The sequence below is a fragment of the Equus quagga genome, chromosome 12, assembly GCF_021613505.1.
Source record: "Equus quagga isolate Etosha38 chromosome 12, UCLA_HA_Equagga_1.0, whole genome shotgun sequence".
Classification (NCBI taxonomy): domain Eukaryota; kingdom Metazoa; phylum Chordata; class Mammalia; order Perissodactyla; family Equidae; genus Equus; species Equus quagga.
In genome coordinates this window covers 24,770,970-24,798,044 of record NC_060278.1, presented here as the reverse complement: position 1 = coordinate 24,798,044, position 27,075 = coordinate 24,770,970, and the positions used below count along the sequence as shown (strand labels likewise).

The 27,075-nt window shown below is 38.8% G+C and overlaps 1 protein-coding gene across 1 annotated transcript in view; it reads left to right on the top strand.

Annotated features, from left to right (window-relative positions):
* The window catches only part of TAF3 (TATA-box binding protein associated factor 3), a 177,036-nt gene that overhangs the window by 123,915 nt on the left and 26,046 nt on the right, over window positions 1–27,075 (top strand). Inside the window, exons 3-4 of the mRNA XM_046680096.1 lie at window positions 6,465–8,281; window positions 18,719–18,801. Coding sequence (XP_046536052.1) covers window positions 6,465–8,281; window positions 18,719–18,801 — 1,900 coding nt within the window. The remainder of the gene's footprint in view (window positions 1–6,464; window positions 8,282–18,718; window positions 18,802–27,075) is intronic.

The following is a 27,075-nucleotide window of genomic DNA, read 5'->3' as shown; positions in this document are numbered from 1 at the left end:
TGAAGCATCTGTTCTGAACTGTATTTCTCCCTCCTTCCCTTATGGTAAGATGCTCTCCTACCAGTGAAGCCTCTGTTCTGAACTGTATTTCTCCCTCCTTCCCTTATGGTAAGATGCTCTCCTACCGATGAAGCCTCTGTTCTGAATTGTATTTCTGTGGTGGTAAGTTTGTGCCGAGTCATCACATTATTTTCCATCATTTCCCTTTTTTGACAACTGAGAAAGCATGCTGTGTATGTAACACATTTGGCAGAATGAAAAGTTACCTCTCAATGTGGCAGGTTTTTCCTTAGATTGAATTATAACATTCACATTTTAGTGAATTTATATGAAGAATAAGGTTGTTGATAGTGGACATGAATCTTTTTACCAGTAAGTTAACATTTTTTTGCAAATAGAGGCTCCTACGCCTGGTTTAAGTGTGGTTCTTCATGGCTTTTCTCATTGTTAGTGTCCTCTTTTTCCTCCTGGAAGCACAGTAGTTATATCATAATTTATGGCAGTGCTAATGATCAGTTTATAACAAATATCATAATTTTGAATAAATTCTCAGGCAAAAGAAAAGATAAATCAAAACTCTTATCACTGTTAACTTTAGCCAAATTTTGGCATAAGCAGAAAAGCAAACATTGGTTTTGTAAATAATTCTTTACTATACCTTTAGCAGCATAAGCATTAACAGTTATCCAGAACCAGCTTCCCTTACTAAAACGTCTGTTCTCCTTAACGAGTCTCCCCACAGCTCTAGATGGCTCGTTGCAGGATGGAGTTATGAGGGCCGATGCTGAGGTGATACCCACTTGACCTGTAGATGCTAACTCTGGACTGACGCTGTTGTTATATGGTGTTAGAGAGATTATAGTGAGGGGAGTTGTTTTTTTAATCTTCTCAAAAAGGATTGCAAGGCTGACTTTACACTGTATATCTCTGTTATTGACCTGTATTATTACTTAGTAATTTGAGTACTTATTGAACTCTAATTAGCAATTAATTTTCACTATACTCACAAGTTCAGTGATGACTAATGTCCCACATCTTCTGGATCAAGGAAATAAAGTACTAAGAACTTGAGAAACTTGTTTAACATCTCACAACTAATAGTCTTCCTTAAGCTAGTTTTTCCCCCCATATTTGTTTGTCATGTAGATACAGGAGATTCCTTTCGTCCACTTTCAAAATACTGAAACAGTAGAAAATGAGTTTTTAGTTCTCTGGAAATCTTTAAAATCTTTAAAATACTTGCCATATCATATAGCATTTCCCTTTTGACTTTGGAACACAGCTTTTCTTCTTATGTCTATATTTGTGTTAAATTAGAAAGAGCTTGTGATCCAAGATTTTGTTACTATTTTTATGCATTTATGTAATAATATATCAAAAGATCTCAAGTATCTTGTAATATTAAATTTCTGTTAACCAAATTATATGCTATTTTATAGTAAAACTGTTTCCATGGATGAGTATAGGAAAATGCTAAAACACTTTTAAGATATTTTACAGGTTATTGGTAAATGATGCTTATTATACACATAGACACAAAGAATACTTTATTGCCATTCATCTATTATCAAACTGAAATTAACCTTCAGGTGGGAGTTTGGGTGGTGGTAAAGGATAAACCATTCAATAGCCATCATATATTTATCTTATTCCAAACTCTTAGAACACAGAATTAAAGTTATTCATGTAATAAAAAACCAGAAGCTCATTTTGCATAATCATCAATTAAGTCTGTGTTTGAGCAAGCATAAGCTCAATCAACTGTATTCATTTATTTGAATTTTGTAATATTTTAAAAATAAAATATATTCACTCAAGTGGGAAACTTTCGTACCGGGAGAGTGGATTCATATGTGTGGTACATTTTTACAGCAGTGAAAACCAATGAATTCCAGGTGCCTGCATCAGCACAGGCGAATCTCAGAAACACATGTTGGGTGAGAAAGCTAAAGAACGTTGTAGTGTGATACAACTTATATAAAGTTCAAAAACAAGCCAACTACATAGAAATGTGGTAAAACGTTACAGGAAACAAGGGAATAGAAGGTATAAAAATCAAGATGGGCGATGGCAATGGGAGTGGAGAAAGCGGAGGCTTATCGGAAAGGAGCCAAGGGGGGTCAGTGATATTGCTGATGCTCTGTTTCTGCAGTTGGGTGGTGGTTTCACAGGTATTCATTCGTTATTATGCTTTATGCCTTATATATACATTGCTGTATTCTCTGGTGTGTATCAGGTAATTTCTGATTCAGAAAATATCTTCACACTTTTCCTGTTCTTATTGAAGTTTAAGGCTTTCTCTTCCAGAAAAATTCTCTTTTCATTTTGATTAATTTTGATGCTACAGTTGAAGCTTTCTTATAAAATCTTTAAACATAAAAAAAATTGTAAATTAAACTAATAAAAACAAGAAACATTTGTATTTTAAATATTCCTAAAATCAGCACTTTTAGTAGTTTAGTTTTATAATTCATTTATATTCCTCTAAACAATGTAAAGCTTCTAGATGCATACAGGTTAGCAGCCAGGACTTGAAATAAACAAAAAATGAAAATAAACAATAAAAATAAAGTAACAAAAACAAATAACCCCCTTATATCTTGTGGAGACCCACTTTGAATCAAGCTTTATGTTAATTTTTTTTTTACTTAAACATAAACAACTATCATTCATTTTTTTGATATTTTTCTGAGGTGCTTGAGCTCCAAATTCCAAACAAATGTATCTGTTTTCTAAAGGATTTGCAGGAAAGTAGTACAGTTTTTCATAACCCAACCTGACCTATTTCCTTCGGTTCCAATGCCTGTCTGGCAGTCATCTTGTCAGTTCCAATTTGATAGAATTGCACACGAGCAAAATAATAAGTCTTAAATACACTGTATAGAAAACCCAAATTTTCAAGTTGTTCTAGCTATAAAAGAGGCCTTGTAACTGTCTTACTTTTGGTCCTGGGAGCCCCCTTTGTGGGGACTGCTTACGTTAGAGCAATCCTCTGCCCTCCCAGTATGTCCACCTGGGGCCCCGGGGACTCCCTCTCTCACGGCCCATCTGGATCCAGATTAGCCTCCAGAGTGAGAAGAACAAGGCACACTAAAACGTGTTCTGGAGGCTGGTGATGCTGCCCAAGCTAAACCTGTCTCTGCTTTGGCATCATTAGGATTTATGAACCCCTGTGGGGTAAGAGGAGGTTCTTTGGAATTTAGAAATATAACACTAGTCAGTGTTCCAAACCTTTTCATTCATTCACTTGGGGTATCCTAAAGCTGTCTTCTTTCTGATTTTTTCGTATGTTTGCCTGTTAGCAGTTGAGCAGATTTGAAGTCTGTCTTGTCATTCTAATAAACATGAGGATGGAAGGAAGTGTTCAAATTATCTGAATAGGGTCGGTCTAGGACAGGAGTCAGAAAACCTTCTCTGTAAAGGGCCAGATAATAAACACTCTAGACTTTCTTTGTTGCTTATGTAATCAGGATACAGTAGAGCCGGAGGGAGGATGGCCATTTCTAGCTGCTAAGAAAAAGCGTCACAGAAGAGAGAACATTTGATTGGCGTCTGAGAAGAGCTAGTCACCCAAGAGTCAGGAGGGCCGAGGACTGCAGGCCACGGGAGTTAGTTGCACACGCCAAGGTGCAGAACGGAGACGGAGCACCGTGTGCTGGAGGAACTGCAGAGAAGTCTGCGAGGCTGGAGTGGGTAGAGTGCTCGGGGACTCACTGGGAAGGTGAGGTTAATCACTGAACTCGATGACGGAGCGCCCTACAGGTCATACCGGGGAAGTTAGATGGTTAGATTTTACAGTAGTGATCTTTGATAGTTTTTGTGGAAGCTCAGCATGGAAAATAGATAAACTTAGAGGTTTATTGCATTGAATAGAGAATAGGGGACCCAGTCTCTACTGTGCAGTGCCTCAAAAGGGGTTCCACAAAACCCTCAGGCTCCAGGGAGCACCTTTTGCAAACCAGTGCTGCAGGGACCAACGAAAGGGTTTTAAGATGGGGAGTCACACACTCAGATTTGTGTTTTCAGAAGATCACCGTGGGCAGTGGTAAAAATGGTTGTGAAGTAGAAGGGACTGGAGGCAGAGAGAATAGTTAGAAGGCTGTTGCAGTGCTACAGAGAAGGGGCGCCGAGGATTTGAACTACAGTAGCATTGGGGAAAGCACGTTAAAGGAGGTACAGAAGAAAACGGACAATTCAGATGTGGAGGAAGAGGGGAAAGAAGTAGTCTGGAATGGTTTCTGACTTGGGTAACTGGATGGATAATGGTGTCCTTCTCAAGTAATGGCAGCAAGAAGTATGTCTCGAATTTGCCTTGTCCTTTTTAGTTTTCACAGTGCTTTCATATACGTTACATCGTTCGTTCCCTGTTCACCCCGTAAAGCTCTTATGGAGTGACTTCTGCTGTGAGCCTTCGTTCTCCTTGACCTCTTAAGCATTTGACCTTGTTCACTAGTCCTCCTCTTGAAAACTCGTTGTCCCTTGATCTCTTTGACATCTCCTCATTCCCCCATGTATTTCTTTAAATCTTCTTCCTCTTATCTTTATATGTAGATTTCCTCAGAATATCTGAACTTGACTACCCCTTATTTCTCCCTTGCTAACATTATCCATTATTGTGATTTCATTTATCTCCACAAAGATCTCTCTCTCACAGACTCTGTCCTGGTTTCTGAATTTTAGTATATTTTCAGCTCCCTGCCACACATCACTAACTATTCCTCAAACTCTGTGTCTTGGGATTGAGCTAATAAATAATCATCTTCCTTCTCTGTTTCTTTATTTCCTATTTCTGTTAATGACTTCATTTGTCACTCACCAGGCTCAAAGCCTTGAAATTGTGTTTGAATCCTCCCTCTGCTCTTATACCTAACCATTTATCAATTTCTACTCATTCTGTCTTCAAAATATCATCTACCTCTGCCGCTTCCTGTTTGTTACCACTGTTCCAGTTCAGACCCTTATTGTCGCTTACCTATGTCATTTCCGTAACGCCTACTTTGTCACCTCTTCATTAGTATCATTACCTGCTGTTTATCCTATGTGTTTTTGCCGGAATAATTATGCTAACATATACCCCAGTCATTTTTCTCTCTTGGCTAAAAGTCTTCAGTAATTCCAAACTAAGTTGAATAAAGATCATGTTTGTTTTTCTGGAATTCAAAACTTCTAAAGTCTGAGTATTGATGGAACACAAGGCAGTCTATATAGAGACTGAAATATAATAATGTACACCTGAAATTTACACAATGTTAAAAGTCAACATGACCTCAATAAAATTTTCTTAAAAAAAACCTTCTAGGATCTGGATGCACCCTGACTAAGCTTACTTTCTACTATTCCCCATCTTGCACCTACTTCCCAGGCAAATTATTCCCTGGTTCTTCCACACTTCCGTTGTTCCATCTCCGTCTTTTTGTCATCTGCTCCTTCACCCTGCACTTTACTACTCCCCGTCTCCAGATAGCCAAAATGCTGCTTAGTCAGCGAGTCTTCTCCAGATCGCTGGCATCGCAGTCATCTCTTTCTCCTTGGAACTGCTGTAGCACTTCATCTTTATTGAGACCCCACTCACTTTCTATGTGCCAGACACATACACTGTGTCCCCTGCTGAACTGTAAGCTCTTTTAGGTTGTGATTTATGCCAGAAGCTCTTTCAGCCCTTATCATTGTGCATTATGCATGGTATATGCTTAGTTAATATGTGTAGAAAGAAATAATCTGATCTTACAGCAACTCAGTCAAGTAGGCAAGGCAAGTAACATTAGCCCCTTTTGAAAGGTCATGAAGCAGGCTCAGAGAGGTTAAGAGACTGCCTAAGGCCTTTTGCTCTGTAGTGCCAGAACACTAACTGCAACGCCATCTTTCTTATGCCACAGCCGGCAGGTGTTCCATTGCACCATACCGCCTCTCAAAGTGGCCGACATCAAGCAAGCAAAATAGAAGACACAGGTAGTATGCGAATTATGTCTGGGTCCGAGGCTTGCATTTTCCAAACTCCAAGAATTAGAATTTGTTATAAAAGTCCTAAAAAATGTATGCCTTTCTGTCATTTCTGAGGATAGTAGTCACATAATAACTCATCTCTTGATTTTTAGAGAGATGTGTGTGTGTGCGTGTACATAAGAGGAAAAGGGAAAGAGAAAGACAGTATTTAGTCAGGTTAGGAAAAGAATTAATTAAGGAAGCAGAAGACAAAGGGGAAAAACTTAGCAAACTCCAGATCCTAAAAGTGGGGCCAAACCCCTTAAAAGGAGAACAGTCGGCTTATTTATGTGCTGTCACTGATTGCTACTCGTCAAAGAAGGACGGTGCGCCTTTGGAAGATCAGTGAACACTTACCGCTCTACTTTCTAAACACTGTCAAGAATTTCATTTCTTTCCTAGAAATCATGTTTGAAGTATTGGTTTTATTTGTCAGATTTTTTTTATATTCCAGTAACGCTTCTTTTTTCTTCTTTTACCAGAAGAAGAAGAAGAGCAGGTGCCCACTGATGGCGGTACATCAGCAGAAGCCATGCAGGTTCCCTTGGAGGAAGACGATGAACTGGAGGAGGAGGAAATTATTAATGATGAGAATTTCTTGGGTAAGAGACCATTGGATAGTCCTGAAGCTGAAGAAATGCCTGCCATGAAGCGACCACGACTATTAAGCACCAAAGGGGACACCCTGGACATAGTATTATTGGAAGCTCGAGAACCACTCAGCTCAATCAATACCCAAAAGATTCCACCAATGCTTTCTCCAGTGCATGTACAGGACAATACAGACCTAGCACCTCCGTCGCCAGAGCCACCAATGTTAGCTCCGGTTGCAAAATCGCAAATGCCAACTGCAAAACCATTAGAAACAAAGTCATTTACACCTAAAACAAAGACTAAAACTAGTTCTCCAGGACAGAAGATTAAGTCACCTAAATCTACTCAGTCACCAGCAATGGTCGGAAGTCCTATTCGGTCACCAAAAACTATATCCAAAGAAAAGAAATCTCCTGGACGTTCTAAAAGCCCTAAAAGCCCCAAGAGCCCCAAGGTTATGACTCATGTTCCCCAAGCACCTGTCAGACCTGAAACCCCAAACAGGACTCCTTTAGCTACAGTGAGTGAAAAAATCAGTAAAGAGGCCATTCAGGTAAAACAAATACAAACACCCCCTGATGCTGGGAAGCTGAACAATGAGAATCAGCCGAAAAAGGCTGTCGTGACCGATAAAACAATTGATGACTCTATTGATGCTGTGATCGCACGAGCTTGTGCTGAACGAGAGCCAGATCCTTTCGAATTTTCTTCTGGATCAGAATCCGAAGGCGACATTTTTACCAGCCCTAAGAGAATTTCAGGTTCAGAATGTACTACTCCCAAAGCGTCCACTTCCGCAAACAATTTCACCAAGTCAGGCTCCACTCCGCTGCCTCATTCAGGCGGAACTTCAAGTTCTGATAATTCATGGACCATGGATGCCTCCATTGATGAGGTTGTACGTAAAGCAAAACTGGGAACACCTTCAAACATGCCTCCCAACTTTCCTTATATCTCTTCTCCTTCAGTTTCTCCTCCCACTCCCGAGCCTCTGCACAAGGTGTATGAGGAGAAAACCAAACTGCCTTCATCAGTGGAAGTCAAAAAGAAGTTGAAAAAGGAACTGAAGACTAAAATGAAAAAGAAAGAGAAGCAGCGCGATAAGGAGAGGGAAAGAGACAAAAGCAAGGACAAAAACAGAGAGAAGGATAAAGTGAAAGAGAAGGAGAAAGAGAAGGAAACCAAGCATCCGTGGAAGGAGTTTCTCAAAGATGAGGAGTCAGATCCCTATACGTTTAAAATAAAAGAATTTGAAGATGTTGATCCAAAAGTAAGGTTGAAAGATGGAATTGTGAGAAAGGAGAAAGAGAAGCATAAGGACAAGAAGAAAGATAGAGAAAAGGGCAAAAAAGATAAAGACAAGAGAGACAAAGACAAAGTTAAAGATAAAGGTCGAGAAGAGAAGATGAAGGTGGCACCAGCCCCACTGGTGTTGCCGCCAAAGGACATGGCGCTGCCCTTGTTTAGCCCCGCCGCGGCCGTGAGGATGCCTGCCATGCTGCCCTCTCTGTCACCCATGCTCCCCGAAAAACTGTTTGAAGAGAAAGAGAAACCGAAGGAGAAAGAGAGGAAAAAGGACAAAAAGGAGAAGAAGAAAAAGAAAGAGAAAGAGAAGGAAAAGGAGAAGAAAGAGAAGGAAAGGGAGAAGGAGAAAAGAGAGAGAGAGAAGAGAGAGAAAGAAAAGGAGAAACACAAGCATGAAAAAGTAAGAGTTTATCCTTTTCGGCACTATCTGAACAAAGTCCTATTGAAAAATACAGGTAAACAAAGCCAGCAATTCTATCTGTATTTTGGATGTAAATCACCCATAACTTAATGGGAAATATGTTTGTAATGTGATTACAAAATTTAATTTTAATTCTAAAACCCATAAACCTATAATCAAGCCCCCTCCACAGTGGAAAATGTTAAAAATTCATAGGCTAAGAGGAATCTAATCACAGACCCTAAGCTCTCTATTAACCATATTAATCTCTGGCAGTTTAAAAAAATCTGTAATCTTAAACTGTGAATAAGATTTTTGTAATTATCAAGTCTACTACACACTATTTTGTAGCCAATATTAGATAGCAAAAAAGGGCAACATCCATTTTTCTAAGAGCATGCAAGAGCATGGCGTGCCTTTAAGAGGATGGCCAACCCCGTGGAGTCCTTCCGTACTGACTCGGTTTTCTTTCTGGTGAACCATTTTGCAAGTGTTTAGGGTTATGGCTGTCTACTACTTTCTGTAGCGTCTCTTACCCTTGCGTTTTCTGCTTTAATAAGATAGGACATGTTTCTGAGTATCTAGGCTGATCTGGCAGCCTTGTTGGTGGGCAGAAAATCATTCCAAGTATTTTACGACGTAAGCAAATTAGCATGCCATCGAGTTCAGCCAAAGAAACTGACTGACAGCCCGCAGTTTTGTAGAAACAGGGCCCTCAATCCTTTGGGCACAGGACGTGACCTCTGCTTTAATGGCTTTGCTCTTCAGTCCATGGTTCTTTGGGTTATGGTGGTTGACTGGTTGATCTGAAAATTTCTTTTAAACTTTCTTAAAAAGTGTCAAAGTATTCAGGGTGCTATACATACAGATCCTCAGCAGTCCTTGCTCTGCCCTCCAGAAGCAGTCCTCTTTGAGGCTGGCTACAAAATACTACCCCGTAATTTTTTCCACATAGTAAACTATGATGCCTCTGACCTACAGCAGCTTGTTACCAATACTTTTGCAATATTTTTAATCTCAAACGTACGTAGAAAAGTTAATTTAACTGACAAGCAGTGTTGACAATGCTCACATTTTTCTGCCTAACTTTATTCTTTCTCTGTCCCCTTGGCTGTTCTAAAATATAAAGAAGTAGAATGAAAATTCTGATATTAATAACTGAACATCAGCAAATTAAGAAGACACAGAAATCCAACTCTTATTTCCATTTAAAAACATGTTATCATTATGTGATTTTTATTTGGTACCTGGCACTTGCACGTACCTTGTTCTCTCCTCCTAGCACACCTGTGCCATAGGTCCAGCAGGCATTGTTATCACCATTTATGGATGAGAAACCGAGCCCGAGAGAGTGACTTGTCCAAGATCGAGGTCACATACCCAGCAGAGTCATGTCCACACAGACACACTTCACGTTTTGGAATGTGTACTGCTAGAGATCTGCCTGACAGCAGTTAGTCACTTGTCCATCGTGTACCTCGTCACTTGGCAGCGGAGCCCTCAGCACATCAAACAGAGTCCTGTTGCTTTCATCACCTTCTTAACTGTGGAAGGTCACTGAGTTGTTTCAACAGCCATTATGAATTTGGATAAAGCCCATCAGATTAGATTTGTATCAGCAGTCCATACCTTTCCTCCATATCTACCTGACTTTGGGGAAGAGAAGTCCCTCAGACTACCTTGGTTGGAGGAAAAGGCTCAGCTACAAGTTGCACAGATTGTGCCTACAGAAAAGAAGTTTTTGTATCAGTTTTGATGGGTTATGAGCCAGATAAATGACAAAAGATAAACATTTATAAAAGTCAGCTATCTTATAAAGTCTTTAAAAATAATAAACGGGCTGGTCTGGTGGCATAGTGGTTAAATTCATGTGCTCCCCTTGGGCGGCCTGCTGTCTGCAGGTTCAGATCCCAGGCACGCACCTAGTGCTGCTCATCGAGCCATGCTGTGCCAGCATCCCACATAAAATAGAGGAAGATTGGCACAGACATTAGCTCAGTGACAATCTTCCTCAAGCAAAAAGAAGAAGATTGGCAACAGCTGTTAGCTCAGGGCCAATCTTCCTCACCAAAAAAAAATAATGAACAGTATTGTCTCTAAAGTTAAACCTGAGTTCAAATCCTGACTTTTTTAGCTATGTGAAAGTGGGCGAGTTACTTTTGTGAGGATTAAATGAGATAGCAGCTGAGACATTTAGTACTGTGTCTGACACATAAGTAAATGCTCAGTAAATGGAGATGCTGCTTATGGAGGTGGTGAGTGTTATTGTTCCATTTTGAATTAACCCATAAAATGTAGAAACCTGGATAGTTCATTGGACCATACTAGCCAACTTATGTGTGACAGGTTGAGTCAGCTATGGGTACAGTGTTAAAAAATAATTTCTGCTTCCTTGACCTTCTTTTAAATTTTAGCCCTTTATGCAGCTAGGAAAGGATAAAAACTAGTGCAACCCATGGAAACGCCATTGACAAAGAGTGGAAATTGAGATATTAACTTAAACATTGACTTCTTTTTCAACCCCACTTCATCCCCACCAAGTATTAAATCATATGAGTAAATGCAAGTACACCTCAAGTTGGATTACATATGATCTAAGAATTCTTTTACATGTCCACAGAAGAAAGGCAGCAAGGGTAAATCAAACTCAGGCATATCTAAGCTGCCCCAAGAAAATGTCTTTTGTCGAAAGAACGAGGGCCACCATCTCATTCTTCCTTCTTATCCTGACCAAGTCACAGGAGCAAGTGGACATTGACCCAGATAAGCAAGCAAGGGTGTTGTTTTAATAAAAGAAAAACATCTCCCCATTTTATTTTACCTGCCTACGAGGCTTTTACCAGCAACACCCACATTTATCTGTACAAGAACCAATAAAGATACCGTTAATTAAATGGGGATCTGCATGGTACGTGGAAGGAGCCTTGGGCTTTGGAATCCAGCAGATCTGTGGTAAGGTCTAAGACAAGTTGTTTACTTTCTTTAATCCTTTGGTGCTTCATCTTTAAAGTAGGGATATGATAATAACACTTTTAAAACAGCAAAACAGTAATAGTTAACATTTTTGGAGTAACTACTATATGCTAAACACTATATATCAGTTTAATTCTTTACCACGACTCTATAAGGTACATATTATAATTATTACTGTAAGATGAGAAACAGGTTTAGAGAAATTAATACGCTTGCCCAAGATCACATACCTACTAAGTGATTGAACAAGAGTCACAATTTCAGCCCAGGCTGTGAGATGCCATAGTTGATGTTCTTAACCACTATATTTTCCTGCATTAAATTAGAAATGGATTAAGTGAACTAATGTATGCATGGTGCCTGGCTCAGTGATGCACCCTCAGAAGGAAGGATTGTTTTTCATGTCGTGGTAATAATGCAAGTATGGTGGTTTATGCACAGTCTTTCAGTCCCCCTTATGGACAATGATCCGCATTAGTCAGCGCTAAGAGTCTAGTCTTTCACCCGTTTAAAATAGAAACAAACTAGTTTTTTGTGGAAAACACATTAAGAGATTAAAATTGTTCAGGAGCGGCAAACATAACTATAATAGCTTTAGCAGCGATAGACCTAACAGTACATTTCAGAGTAGTTTAACATTTTTGTTTGTATTTGTGTTGGTGTATGTACTGCATGACCTAATTTGTTAACCATGAATCTGTGGGGTTTAGATGAATGTTACAGGACTACTTTATTAAAATTTACTCTTGGTATTTTAAGTGTTTTTTGGAAGGAGGACTGCTGTGAAAAACTAAAGAAGAAAGCATCTCCTTATTTATGTTAGTGGAATTGAACAGTTGTACATATAACCTTATATAGAAGATAAGCCAAAATCCATCTGTCAAACTTGGAAATAGTTTTTTTTTTAAAGATTGTCACCTGATCTAACATCTCTTGCCAATCTTCTTTTTCTTTTTTCTTTTTTCTTCTTCTCCCCAAAGCCCCACAGTACAAATTTGTGTATTGTAGATCTAGGCCCTTCTGGTTGTGCTGTGTGGGACACCGCCTCAGCGTGGCTTGATGAGTGGTGCTAGGTACCTGCCCAGGATCTGAACCTGTGAAACCCTGGGCCACCGAAGCAGAGTGCATGAACTTAACCACTCGGCTGCAGAGCTGGCCCCTGGAAATAGTTTTTATGCTCTTATTTGAATGATCTGAAATGTTACAGTAGAGTTTTACCCCCAAAATGGTGACATCACAATCTGTAGATAGATAGGCCCAGAGCAGGCCCACAAAGAACGTGGACTGTGGCATCAGACTGACTTGGATCTGAATTCCAGCTCCCTCACTTACTAGTTATTCATCTCTCCTAACCTCTCCACCTCTCCTAACCTCCTGCTTCCTTCCCTCTCTCTCCTTGCCATTCAGTACCTGGAAGAGACAGCATCACCATAAAGTATGGTTTACCTCTGCTTAAAAACAATGGTTTCATACCTTCTCTAAGAATATTTTGGCTTAAAAGGCCTTCTCTTTGCCCTCTCATAGAAAGCACAAAGTAAAGACTAGTTTGTGTCATTTAACTGACAATCCAGAATTTTCTTACAACTAACCAATAATGTTAATCAGCCCACAGATAATTGAGATTTGCTTATAATGGAATGCTCCAAAATCTCTAAAGGATTCCCCAAATTTTCATCCTATTGATTGATTAATTTTATTTTGAGCTAACATTGGCTATTGAATGTACTAAGCCACACAGTAAATGATATTAGCAACTGCCACTTATTGAGTGCGTATGAGTGCCAGACCTGGCCAGAATTTGATTAATCATCCTCCCAGCAACTCTGAGGGCTTGGTGCTGTTGCTCCTGGAAGTGGAAGAGCTGTGACTTGACCTAGCTCCGTCAGCAAAGGCTGGGTTCTTTCTTACCTAAAACCTCCTTCACGGGCCTGTCACCTCAGATGGAGGCTGATGAGAGGGATACGCATGTGAATGTTTCTTTAATCTATCCCCAAATCCCTTAGCTGTTTGCCCCCAAATAATCTTTCATTGAACTTAAACAGTTTGTTCTTTAGAGAAGGATAAATAGTCTTACTGGTTTGTCCCTTTAACAAAAGGTTGTCATTGTTTTCACCTCTCTCTAAAGTAATGCACTCTCATTTTCCAGTCTTTCTCATCAGCACTCGTAACTAACTAGTGAAATGAAGGGTTTTCAATAAATAAAATAGCCCAGTAAAAAGGGAGACATACTCCCTTCCTGTTTCTTATGACTGTCTGTTCCAAGAGGAAACCAGTAGCTTAATGTTTAAATGAGTATGTTTGGATCTATAGAAGTTGACCAGAGGCCATCTCCTAGTCTTCATATGGTGGACTCTGAGCGCTTAATGAAAGCGTGAGTTCTGTTTCAGTTGTCCTGGCTGCGTTCCACTTATATTGTCCACAACCATAGATCTTCTTCTGACTGTCTTTAATATTTAAATAATTTTTCAGTGTTAAACTATTTTTCTAAATGGAAATAACGTAAAGGCCTTAATTGCCAAGAAAGACGACAAGATGGTTACCAGTCATCGTAATTCAGCATCCAAAATGTTAGGTTATCAAAATGGGCTTTTCATCAGTACTATTTCTGGGTATTTTTCTGACATATTAACATAGATGGGAATCTGAACTAGCGCTTGCTGAACTTTCTGCTACCCTATCTAGCACACATATTTGGGGGATTTTTTTTAATCTAAGAAGTTTAACATTAAAAAAATAGAAAAATAAAAACTTGGCCAGATTATATTGACAAAGCTGCCCATTACCTTTGCAGAAAGTCCCTGTCAGAAGATAAACTTTAAAGCTGGAATGCATGAAAGAGTTCCAAGATAGAATTTAAATTTAAACTGATTCTTTATAGATAAGCTTTTTAAAAATCCACCTCTTTGCTTCAAGTCAGGATTTTAAAAATAAATTTCCCCTTTAAATCTCTTGAGCGATTTTCATTTTTTGCAAGGCCGCACTGCTGGTGTCCTGGAAAAATGGAGAGTTAGAGCTTTATCAGTTGGTGCCCTGAGGTATGTGGCAAAGAAGCTAAATCCTTGAAGATTAGCAAAAAAAATGCAGCACATGGCAATAAGGGGCTTATGTGACTACTAGTATTAGTTCAGGTGAAAGACGTATTGCTTATACATAAAACTGGACAAATCCACTGACAATGTATTTTTAGTTAGCTACAAAGGAGTCTTATATTACTGGACTTTGCCTCTTTGGTGACTTGGGAAGCTTAGTAATCCACTGTAAATGCTCTCTACGCGTCCCAATTCTCAGCATCACGCTAAGTGCTGTTCTTTTATTTTAACCCCTTAACAGCTCACATCTTCCCAGATTTTGGCTTCATGCCATTAAAAGATGGCATTAGTTGTATTGTTTAAGTAATTGAAATAATTGTCATTTAGTTTGTTGATTTTTGGGATGGACACATGAGAAATTATGTTGTGATTGTAGGAAATGTCCTTGTTTTTATTTTAGTAGGCATTTGAATAGAGTTAATGTAAACAGAAGTCTGATGAGAAATTTTTATTTAGAAATTGTGCTTTCTGTATCTATGTTATTAACATCCTCGTTAGTCTGTTTCTACACTTGCTTGGATTTTATCTTTAGGTTAAATCTGATTTAGCCTCTTTAAGAAGGAAATTAAGGTATGTAAATATATTCAGGTCCGGTTACCATATTTCCTGGTTTGCGCGGGATAATCTTAGGTTACGCCTGTTTTGTGGTGTAATTAATAGCTTTCACTTTCACTCTCAAAGGTGTCTCTGTTTGGATGATGTGGTCACCCTAGTTATAGGTAAAACTTTGAGCGGGGGTAACGACTTCTGAATCGTTCATTAATTGGACAAGTTTATTAAATATCTATTGTCTCAAGGCACGTTTATACCATTTTTAATCTGACTTATAAAAGATATCTTCATTTTTGTTGGTTCTGTTTTACATACTGTATCATTTGACTTTTTTTTTAGTAGTAGGTCATAAATAAACTGTGTCTTGATTCTTTTGCCCTGCCAAGCCATTTAAGACAGCATCACAAACCTAGCCAGTTTAGTTGAATGGAGGTGAGGCCAAAGTTAATCTCAATTTCCACATTTTCTGGTTAGCCTTCCATAGAGAAAATGTATTTTACAACCAACTCTAGCCATCTCACAAGTATATGTCATTCATCGTAAAAGACATTGACAAAGAAAATGCATAGCTCCACGTAAGACATCAACATACCCAGAAAAAAAGACTCAAAACGTGTGGCAAGGAGTCAAGGAGCAGTATGGTAGGGCAGGGGATGAATTTGGTGTCAGGACACCTGGATTTAGATCATTTACTTACTAACATTGTAATTCTGGGCAAACCACTTGAGCTTTCTAGGCCTCAGTACTTGGGGATAATAGTACCTTCCACACCTGTTTTATAGAGTTGTGAAGATCAAATTGGGTCATGTATATGGGACACACTTTGTGAAGTGCAATAAAAAGTGTGACTTATAATTATTGTATAGTGTGGTAATAGAAAGGGACCAAACATACAATGTGAAGCATAATCGTAGTAAAGAAGATTTTTTTTTTAAGGTAGAGCAAACAGCTGTATTTTTAACTAAAACTCAACAAAGGGTTAGGTGCTTAAATAACAGTATTGTGGGTTGAAGGAATGTGGAATATTACTCCCAATACCTCATCACTTAGGAGTATGTGACCCTAAAAGTTTTTAGAAATAGAGGAACTTTATATAATTTTTCATTCTCTAAATCAAAAACACTGAGTTTAATCCCAGCTTTGCTATTCGTGTGACCTTAGAACAGAAAAAGGAAAAGGAAATGGAAAAGAAAGGGGAAGTTTTTGCTTCAGATAGATCAGTTTCCCTGTAAGATGGAAACCATAATATCTACCCTGCATGTTTAAAAACCTAAATGAGAACATCTCAAAAATAACCAAGCACAATGCCTGGCAAATAGTAAGTGGTTTAAAATGTTTGTTTTGGATATATTTGTTTATTCTCCCACAGATAACACGGAAAGATAAAAATATAAAAATCTTAATAGTTTACAAAATAGGTTGGACCATTGGTTTTCAGATTTGGTTAGATATGGAACTTTTTGTTCAAGACAAAGGAGAAAGTGAACACAAACCCTAGTTAGTTCTCCGTGGGTCTTGCTCTGACCCCACCTCAGTGACTCTGGATCTCCTAGGACCTTGAGGAAAACCACTGCACTGTGCTGTTCAAAGATCCGGGCGAGTGAAGGAGACATCTGCCAACAGGGAGACTAGTTACAGTCTAAGTGTGATGAGATGAAATACTTACAGGATGTTTAGTTGAAAATGTTCAGTAGGCAATATTATATTTTGGCCCTAAATTCCATCAGTGCTAGTCCAGAGAGGGAGATTTTGAAGACATGATGTATGTCACTGTGGAATGACAAGAGGAGAGGACCAAGTAAGGTCAAGCAAAGTAGAGGACTTTTGAAAGGAGAAGAAAGGAGCATGATAAGACCTATAATGGAAAAACATACTGGGACATTAGGAAATAGCGTCTGGAAAGAGTGTTTTAGAGTGGCACAATTGGGGCAGAAGATTGGAGTGGGTTGAGGAATGAATGGTGAGTGAGAAAGTAGAGACAATGAAGAAGAGACAGTGGAAGACTAAAAACTGTGAGAGGTTGTCAGCTAGAGGTTGAAGAGGAGGTAATATTTTTTTTAAAGATAGATTTGAGCACATTGAAAAGTTAGCTGAAAATAATTAATGTAATGAAGATGTTTCATGATGCTATAAATAAGGAGAAAGGTTCTTTAGAAGACTGGAGGAGGTGGGCCCTAGTATGGTTGTAGAGGCAGAGAAGTTTGTAAGTTTATGGGGACTTGGAGTTCTCCTGACTAGTGGCCTCAGTATTTTTTCCTGTGGAGTTTGAAGGGCAAAGGAGGAAAGGAAATCATGGGATGGTTCTTGAAAGAGGTAAAGCTTTGAAATCATAGCTTCCGATTAATTCTTTCAATCAGTAAATCTTAGGCACTTATTATTTGTCAGACCCCATGTTAGGCACTGGGAAATAGCAATAAACAAAACAGATGTGGTCTCTGCCCTTATCTAGTTTAGCTGGTAATCCAAATAAATAGTACTGAAGGCAGAGATGACGTTGGAGTTTGTGATGGCAGAAGCTTGCATGATTTTTAAAGTTTTCTCTGGAATTTCTCAGTGCTCTGAAGGATGATTTTAAATTGGTCCTGGACAAATAGTGAAATAACTGGGAGTCAAAGGTGCTTGCAAGAGAAGTTAATCCAACGAATATTTGTTGAGTATCTCCTACGCTCCAGGCTGTTCAAGAGAATGGTCAAGGTCGTAGATCTTGATGTTACAGTGGATTAAAAAAAAATTCTAGAAGGGGACAGGTGAAAACATGAAAAAATAGTAGATTTGATCACTGTGCAATTTTTTTATTATATGATATAGTATATCGAACATAATGTTAAATATTCATTCCCCTTTAGAACCACCACACCGTTCTGATTTAACTCTTGAGCTTGAAATGTGTAAATCAGTGGTTTGCAGCTAGTTGTCACAGTGACCAGCAGTGTACTGTTGGCATATAGTAGTGCCCCAAGACTAGGGAAGTTAAACATCTGGCAATGCCTGGGACAGTCCCATTCAACAAAGAATTGTCCCACCAAAAAGGCCAGTAAAACCCCTGTTGAAAACTCTGATATAGCCCATAATTTGAACTGCAGAGCTTGTGTTCAGTTTATTCATTCAAAATACTTATTACACCATAGCGCCTCCAACCCAAAGGTTGTGAAGAACCCCTTTAACATCATAGTTTGTGTATGCCGTTTCTAACTATTAGCTCAAATATTTGTGAGATCTTCAACTTGTTTAGCAGCCATTGCCTTCACCATAAATCCTTTCTAAAAATGTATATATATTTTTTCTTTTATGGTATTTTAGATCTTTTTACTACTAGCCAAAAGATGGAACAGTTTAACGTTGTAGTTACACTTGGTGTTTCAGTTGTTTTATATGACAGTGCTAACTTAAGATGAGTTTAATGTTTTTCCAATCGAATAAGTAGATGCATTTTATCTTAGAGAGAAGATATCATTGCATCTTTTTCTGTTTATATTAAGTCGGGTAATTACTTAAATGTTCCACCAAATGATCTAGATAATTTTTGTTAAAAAAAAAAATTCTAACAATAAAATCCAAGAAATTAACCAAAACTAAGAAAGAAATAATTCCCATATTTACATAAAGTGATTAAATTTTATAAAATTTCTCCTGTTGCCAGGTAGCCTTCAGTTGTTGAGAAACAACACAGAATAGCCCAGATTATCTTTGGGTCTAGCATTTTAGCAACATTTGAGGCCGAAACTCGTTTATCAAGTTTGTGGAGATGAGGAAGTAGGAAAAGAGGCGGGAGGACCTTTGTTGAAAAAAAAAGTGTTTAACTCTAATGTCCTAACTTCAACAGATAAAAGTGGAGCCAGTTGTTCCAGCCCCAAGTCCAGTTATCCCCAGATTGACGCTCAGAGTTGGTGCTGGCCAAGACAAGATGTAAGTATAAACATTTGAATTGGAGTGAAATAAGTTGACCCTAATCTTCCCTGCTCTTTCCTGATGGATTTAGAACTCTGCAAACCTTTTCCAGGTATGAACGTGTAGTGTCAAGCTTTATTTTAAGAATTTTTCATTTTCAAATTTTTATTGGTTTCTTCCTCAGAGTAAATGCTTATGGCTTTATTTAACATAGGGGATCCTTTTTTCTTGTTCTTTTTCTCCTTTTTAAAGGCTAGCACATGACATTGTTTCTGCATGGTTCTTGAGGTCCTGGCTATTTGCAAAGTAAGAAACTGGGTATTGAATGGACCAACTGCCATATTACACCCAGGTGGCAGTAAGGCATACCTTCTCAAGTACGTCTTCTGTGTCGCCATGACAGAGAGTGAAGATTCTCTTCTTGCTCAGATGGCACATGGTTTTATTCTCTTCCTATAAAGCAAAGATACTGCCAAAGGCTTAGTGAAACAGCATACAATAGTAATAGCTGAAGTCTGAATTGTCTGCTCTTTTTTTTTAAGAAAAATTCATTTTTGAGTTATAAATTAAGGCCGCAGTGTTCCCATGTGATCCTGATAAGGTGATGCAACATTGATTTTTCTTTCTTATTATTCAAAAATTGTACTATATATCATTTAAATGAATTTCACAAGTTTGCAACCCTATGTTTTTACCAGTAAGCCTGAACATGGATTAGTTTACTTTGCAAACGATCACATATTATGTAGAAAATAGGCTTATAAGGCATTTAATTTTCATTTGGTTTTTAGCCATAAAAATGAAAGTAGGACCCATGAATTTCTTTAGTTGGTAGACAACAGAAAATTTGCTTTGTGTTCTCAGTAGTTTGTTCCATCTTAAATTTTGTGTGTATTTTATGCTGCTGCTTTTGTTAATTCCTAATGTAGTGCAGTGAAAAGGTCCACCGTCGTTCTGAGGAATGGTAGTTCAGAGGCACACGCTGTCTTCTGGAGACTGAGGGAAGAAACTCCAAATAGTCCGTACTTTTCTTACCCAAATTACCTGCGTAATTCCGACAGTACCCTTTTTGGTTCTGCCAGTAGAATCCTAGACCAGTGGTTGGTAGTATTGCTGACAAGCTTAGACAACGTAACAAAAATACTGTAGATTCAGCTCTTTTTTAACCAGATGCTGGTACAGTACCTGGTACCCTCTATCTTACTTGCGGAAATTTGAGTGATGTTCTTATCCGTTAACCAGCAGAGGACAGAGGGCTAGTTAGCAAGGAGACGCAACCAAAGTAACTATTCATACCCTCTCCTTGGAAATTCTATACTTGGGCTCATTTCTCTAAGAGGAAAATGTTCTTATTTAGCATTCAACAAATACTTTTCTCCTGCTGGTTCGTATTTGTTTCTGTTTTCTCAGTAAGTCACCGTTACATAATCTTTACTTCTACACAGAGGTCTGCCTTGCTCATTCCCTTTAGAGACAAAAGGTTTGGGAAAAGGCATCGATAAAACTGTTCATCTTATCCACCCTTAAGTATTTTTGAGCCATTCTGTTGACTCTTTGTTTTTCTCCTCTCAATAAATCGCTCATATACCTAAGATATTGAAGATGTGGGAAATAGATCCTATTACTCTGGAACATATTAGGGAAGTTAGAATACCCAGACATTCTGGACAAATTGCCTATGAAAGTATAATAATATGTGAACTTTCAGATATTTAGGTAAATAACCCCCATATTATATGAATAATTAATCATTTGACCAAAGTGAGACACAAAGAAATACTTATAATGAACAGAGAAATACATGAGTGAAATATATTATATTTTAAATTAAAATAGGAGAAAAAGAGGCCCAAGTCACACGGCGATGGGATTTTATGTAAAATATAACTTAATCAGTATAGGTTTTTTTAATCTAAATCAGGGTCAGCAAACTGTGGCACATGGGCCACATCCACACCACTGCCTGTTTTTGTGTGGCTCACAGCTAAGAATAGTTGAAAGAAATTGAAAGAAGAGAATATTTTACGACACATGAAAATTTATGAAATTAGAAGTAATCTTTTGTTCTTATAGTTTAAGAATACATGGCTTATTCCATGGCAGTAATAATGGAAAAGGGGTGGTAGATTCATATAAATGTACCTTTACTTACTCAGTTTGTGCACACTCGGGAGTGTAATGATACTCTTTTGAAGTGAAATTAGTGAGCAGGCTGGGATTGAAACAGGGGGTCTGAATAGTTCAGGGAAGGGGGTTGTTTACTGCTGAAGAACAGGCAGAGAATAGAGTCTTTGGAAATTATGGGAAAAGGAAAAAACTTTACAGGGTTCAAATTATACCCTCTTGTTGGAAGATCTTTAGGACAATATTTAGTTTCAAAATCTTCTTAAGTGAAGTTATGTCTTCTGCCCTCGATTCAGGAAAGTACTTTGAGGTTAGATTATTTCCTCTATTCTCTATTATGCTTCCTTGAAGCATACAAAGGTACCTTGTTTTTGCCTTGATTTAATGTGACTGGAAACTGTATTCTAGAAGGTCTATGGTGAGTGCAGCACCTCCTCCTGAGGCTGTTAAAATCCAAGATGACTTTGCAAAGACCTCAAATTCCCTTAACATGTCCTCCAGGATTGGGTATCCAGAGTTCCCCTTAGTCTCTGCTGAAGATGAAACCAAAGTACTAACCCGGAGATACAATCTCAATGCCTATGGAGTTTGTTAGAGTAGTGTGAATGGGAAGAAACGGCACATTCAAGTACATTACTAAAACATCTGAGTCTGGCCTAGCCTTCAGGTAGGTTTCGGCTTGCCCAGGAGCAGCTGCCTGGAACTGTATTGGTCAGGATTCTGAGGTCCCCCTTGGACTTGGTGACAAGGAGTATGATGAGTGTAGTGTCCGCTGTCATGGGATGGGCAAGTGGTACCACAGTTGCTATGTTATTTGTCATCTTAATCTTATCATTTACTGAGATTTGAGCAAGTGTAGGAAGAATGGTCCAACTTACGGCATTCTTTCATTTATTTTTCATTTATTCATTTCTGTGAAGAAGATAGAGCAAAGTAATGTGATGGAGTAATTTAGGGATGAGGACTGTTTCAATAGGATTGTCAAGAAAGTCATGACAAGGGCTGACCTCGTGGCGTAGTGGTTAAGTTCGGCATGCTCCGCTTTGGTGGCCCAGGTTCAGGTCCCAGGTGTGGACCTACACCACTCATTAGCCATGATCTGGTGGCAACCCACATAGGAAATAGAAGAAGACTGTCACAGATGTTAGCTCAGGGTGAATCTTCCTCAGCAAAAAAAACAAAAAAGACAGACAGACATGGCAGAACAGGACCTGCAACTCTTCTAAAGTTAAATATGGAGCTATATTTATACAGCTCAAAATTCTGTTGAAGGAGCTCCTAATGAAAAAAGGTAATTTTAAATATTGGTAAAGGATTAAGAAAAATGTAAGTGTATATAAAGACTTTGAGATGAATAGTGGTGACGGTTAGGGGATTAAGCGTTCTTCCCCCCTCGCAGTTCTCAAGTGTGTCTTTAATGCTGTCCTCTCACTAGTCCTGGCAAGGAAGTTTCTGTCCTTTTCTCTGTCTGCCCCTTCACTCCTCCCCTCGGTCAGAGCGGCTCTTCTGCTTGCCGTGTTATTTCGTCTGGTTAGTGGGGTTTCTGTTGAAATGGTGAGCTGGTCATGCTCTTAGGGCATTGCTGTCCTTATTCAATGAGCTCACCAGAAAGGGGTCATTAATTAGACCCTTCCAGACATCCAGTAATGCTCAGTCTTTTTTCCCAATTTGTATCTGATAGTATATTTGATCAAGTAATAGAATCATTTATGATGGCTTTCATGAAAACAGTATCTAATAGTATATTTATTTGATCAAGTGACACAATAATTTATGATGCCTTTCATGAAAACACTATGTCATCAATGATCATTCTAAATTTTCTTTTGACTGAGAGGTGGCAACAGATTTTTTTTGCAGATTTAACCCTTTTTCCAAAATATGCAAATTATGCTGAGATATTCTTCCGTGATCACTTTACTCCTGGTGATTATAGTTTTCTTTCTGCTAACATTTTGATTCCCAGTGTCAACACAGCCATGAGTATTATCAAGTTTCTTAAAATTCAGGAAATTCTTTCATTAGTCAAACCTCTCTTAGCAGAGGTGCTGAAAATTTGGTGTTTTCCTTTTTGTGTGAGTAATTGAGGTTTTTGCTGCAGTTTACAGACTTTAGCTTGTGCCTGGGAGGGGGATTTTTAATAGTTGTAGTTTTTAGATTTTTATTTTTATTTTCTGAGGAAGATTAGCCCGGAGCTAACATCTGCTGCCAATCCTCCTCTTTTTGCTGAGCAAGACTACCCCTGAGCTAACATCCATGCCCATCTTTCTCTACTTTATATGTGGGACGCCTACCACAGCATGGCGTGCCAAGCAATGCCATGTCTGCACCTGGGATCCGAACTGGCGAACCCCAGGCTACCAAAGCGGAACATGCACACTTAACCTCTGCGCCACCAGGCCAACCCCTACATTATTTATATGTACTGTGAAAACTAAAACTTTGCCATTAATCTTGAAAAAATTAAAGAGTTTAATCTTTTTTTTTTTAAGATTTTGTTTTTCCTTTTTCTCTCAAAGCCCCCTAGTACACAGTTGTGTATTTTCAGTTGTGGGTCCTTCTAGTTGTGCCATGTGGGACGCCGCCTCATCACGGCTTGATGAGTGCTGCCATGTCCACACCCAGGATTTGAACCAGCGAAACCCTGGGCCATCAAAGCAAAGCAGGTGAACTTCACCACTCGGCCATGGGGCCAGCCCCAAGAGTTTAATCTTTAAAAACAAAATATTTGTGGATATTTCTGGTCTTTTTGTGATCCAACCTTTTCTCATTAACGCTTTTTGTCAGTACAGCTAGAAGTAGAAAATAATTATGGGCAATTACAAAAATAACCATTTAAAATATTTTTAAAGAAAGTAAACATTTTATATTTTTAAAATGTAGCCAGATTTAGCTGAAAGACATTTAATCGGTGAAACATGTATGGTGGTGTTTTACTGATATATTCTTTAGACAAATAGTAGCAAATGGTTTTTAATCCGACTTTCTGCATTTTTCTTTCTATCCTTGAAATGTTGTTTGTTCTTATGTAACTTTTTTCCAGTCTAAACAAACTTAGGGTACCTTAGAGGCAGAACATATAATAAAGTTACTAGAAAAGAGAAATAGGAACTAAGGCTAAGAAGGGCAGAAAGAAGCAAATGATCTCCCATCAAATATAATCACGGCTTTCTAGCAGTAAGGGCAAAAAGCGAAATACATTTTTAAAAAGGAAAGTGCCTCTTGGTTTTTCAGGAGAGATGAAGTTTTCCAAGGCAGTAAATTTACAACTTGATTTCCCTATGGAACCAGATGGCAGGAACACTGTCTTCCCTGGCAGCTTTTCCAGCAGATACAAAGGCATTTTGTATTTGACAATTTCTTACACCGACCCCTAATGTGAGGGTACATCACAGAAGCACACTCGGTGAAGGGGACTCTGTGAAGAGGCTTCTCATCTTCAGTTGAAGCACTGTCATTTTTTTTGGTGTTAGTGAAGATTCTTGGTTGCAAGCGACAGAAATCCAAATCAAACTAGCTTAAAGGAACAAAGTAAAGGGGTTTATTTGACTTTAGGTGAGGTGGTACCCAGGGTTCAAAAAGTGTCATAAGGACTCTGCTCACTTTCTGTGTCTCCATCTTGCCTCTGTGTGGTGGCAAAGATGTCCAAGACGCTCGAGGCTGAGGTGGTTCTTAGGCTCCGTGTCCCTGGTGAACACCCCCGTTTCACAGCGTCCATTCTCAGTCCCCGTCAAGGACTCCAGTTGGCCAGCCTGGCTCACCAGCCGCGGTGGTGGGGGAGACATCCCTGTCAGAAGGGGAAATGGTAGGTTCCAGAAGGAAAAGAGGGCTCTCTTGCCAGAATAAGGGATGAGGGACAGGCAAAAATAAGAGAGATATTTTATTTTATTTAGGGAAAGGCAGTCAGATTTCACATTTTTATGAAAGCATGCTGAGGAGGCAGAGCAAAGAAACTTATTTGTTTAAAAAAATGATCCTTTAGGAGTAAAGTTCAGAATATTTCAGAGCATTAGCCTGTCAGACTTCGAAGGCCTTTTGTTTTTCTATTTTTAATTTATTTCTCTTCCAGTAAAACTGTCTGCTTTTGATTTAAAAAAGGAAAGATTGAAAAGTGTTGATAGTTTGGTTTTGCCCTGCTGAGCTTGTCCCCGATACTGGAGCACTTCATAGGTATTTTGCCTACATTAGAAGCTAGAAAACAAGAGCGGTGACCCCCGAAAATCTTAAGAATGGCTATCTTTAAAATGTGTGGCAAATGACTTATCTTTAATGCTAGTGAAAGATGGAAACAATACAAATGAAATTTTCTAGCCGCTGAACCAGAACACAAGTTGTGAGTTGTATACATTATTCTTGCTACTTTATTGTACTTATAAATTCATAAATTCAACAGACGCAAACCCACGTGTCTCAGGTATAACTCTGAGAGGAAGCAGGTAGTTAAAATTTTTCTTATTTGGGTCTTCAGCCCTTTTCTGATTTTTCGAGACAAGGAGTTCTTGACCTCTTTATGTTACTCCCTCATGTTTACTGACATGAAATAATAATGACATCTCCAATTTTAATTTCTTCCCCTGGTACATTGGGTTTGCTCATTAACACCAAAGATGCAGTATGTTTAAGAGAAAAAAATAGTATATTGTCAGAAAAGCTGGCTTTAGGTTTTGGGAAATGCTTTTACTACACAGTAAAACAAGTGGAAAGATTATAATCAAAGCATTTCCATCTTCCTTGTAAACAATTGCAGCAGTGCTTACACGGATGCCACATTAGAAGACTTGGGAAAATTTACTGGATTCCATTCTAATGCAATTAGAGCTAATTTTGTTCTTTAAATGAATAAAAGGTCAGCTAGTAAATCTGGCTTATCTTGAGTCCAGACTTCAATAAATTGTTTTATTTAATTTGTTGTAAAAGATCTTATCCTTAATGGGTCTAGGTCTTATTAGTTCGCTTAGGTTTTAAAATATTTATGACCACCTTTTTAGATATGATTTGAATGATAGTTGGAAAGTTTCTCTCTGCAGCGTTATCAAGGCCCAGGATCACTAATTGAGTGAATATAGGAAGGTACTTAAGATTTGTTATCTAGAAAAAGCTGATGTGAACGTCCAGAATTTAACTGTTCTTTAACCTGTGACAGGCAGAGATAATTTAGCTGTATCATGGTACCCTTTTGGATACTATCTGACTATAATTTCCCCTAAAGATCAAACTACTCACGCTTCTGGTGTTTAAAAAGAATATGTACCAGCTGATAAAAACATTTAGGCACTCTTGTTGTTACTGACAACAAGACAGAAAATTTAAATTCCTTGCATTCTATTATTTCCTGTCGTTTCATGGGGCTGTAATATTGAAATAGTCCTATAAAGACTTGAGAGGCATAGTGTACTGCTTCTCTATTCCCACTTTCGCCTTTGCAGCTTATAAGATGGATATTCATGTCACTGCAGGACTTCTGTAATTTAGAATAATGCAGCCTTTTTAAAATATAAGTTGTCAAAATCTCAACACATGGGTTGAGGGATATGTCACCACGTGGGACTGACTAGCTGAGTTACCCTGTCCGTGTGGATTTACTCTTTCGGGTTCCAAAATGGCAGCTATCCTCACAGCTTGTCCTCCAGGCTCCAAGAAGGAAGCAGCATGCCTCCTTAGTTTTAGGATCAGCTCCTCCTCTTGCGCCCTGCTTCATTCCCACCTTTCCTGCCCTCCCTCCCGAGGAAGTTCTTTCCCTTCATTTTCTCTTGTCCTTTATCTTCCTTTCCTTCCTTTTTCTCATATCTTTCCTTCAGTCTTATATTTTCCAATCCTAAACCTTCTCACCTTCACCAAGCCTTCCCTCTACATGAGAGAAGGCTATATAACTTCCTCTTCTCATTCTGACTTCTCAAAACTTGCTGTTTATATGGACTTTCTTCCAATTTTTCATTCCTAAACCCCCTGCATTCTGGGGTCTGCCTTGGAAACTATTCTGAAGCTTCTCATTCATTGCACCCATTGAAGTCCTCATCCCAGGTGCCCGTCCAGAGCCCATGCTGCAGCCCCTGTGATCTTCCTCCTCTCTGCTCTACTGCACCCTTGTGATCGTCCTCCTCTCTGCTCCACTGGACCCTTGTGATCGTCCTCCTCTCTGCTCCACTGGACCCTTGTGATCGTCCTCCT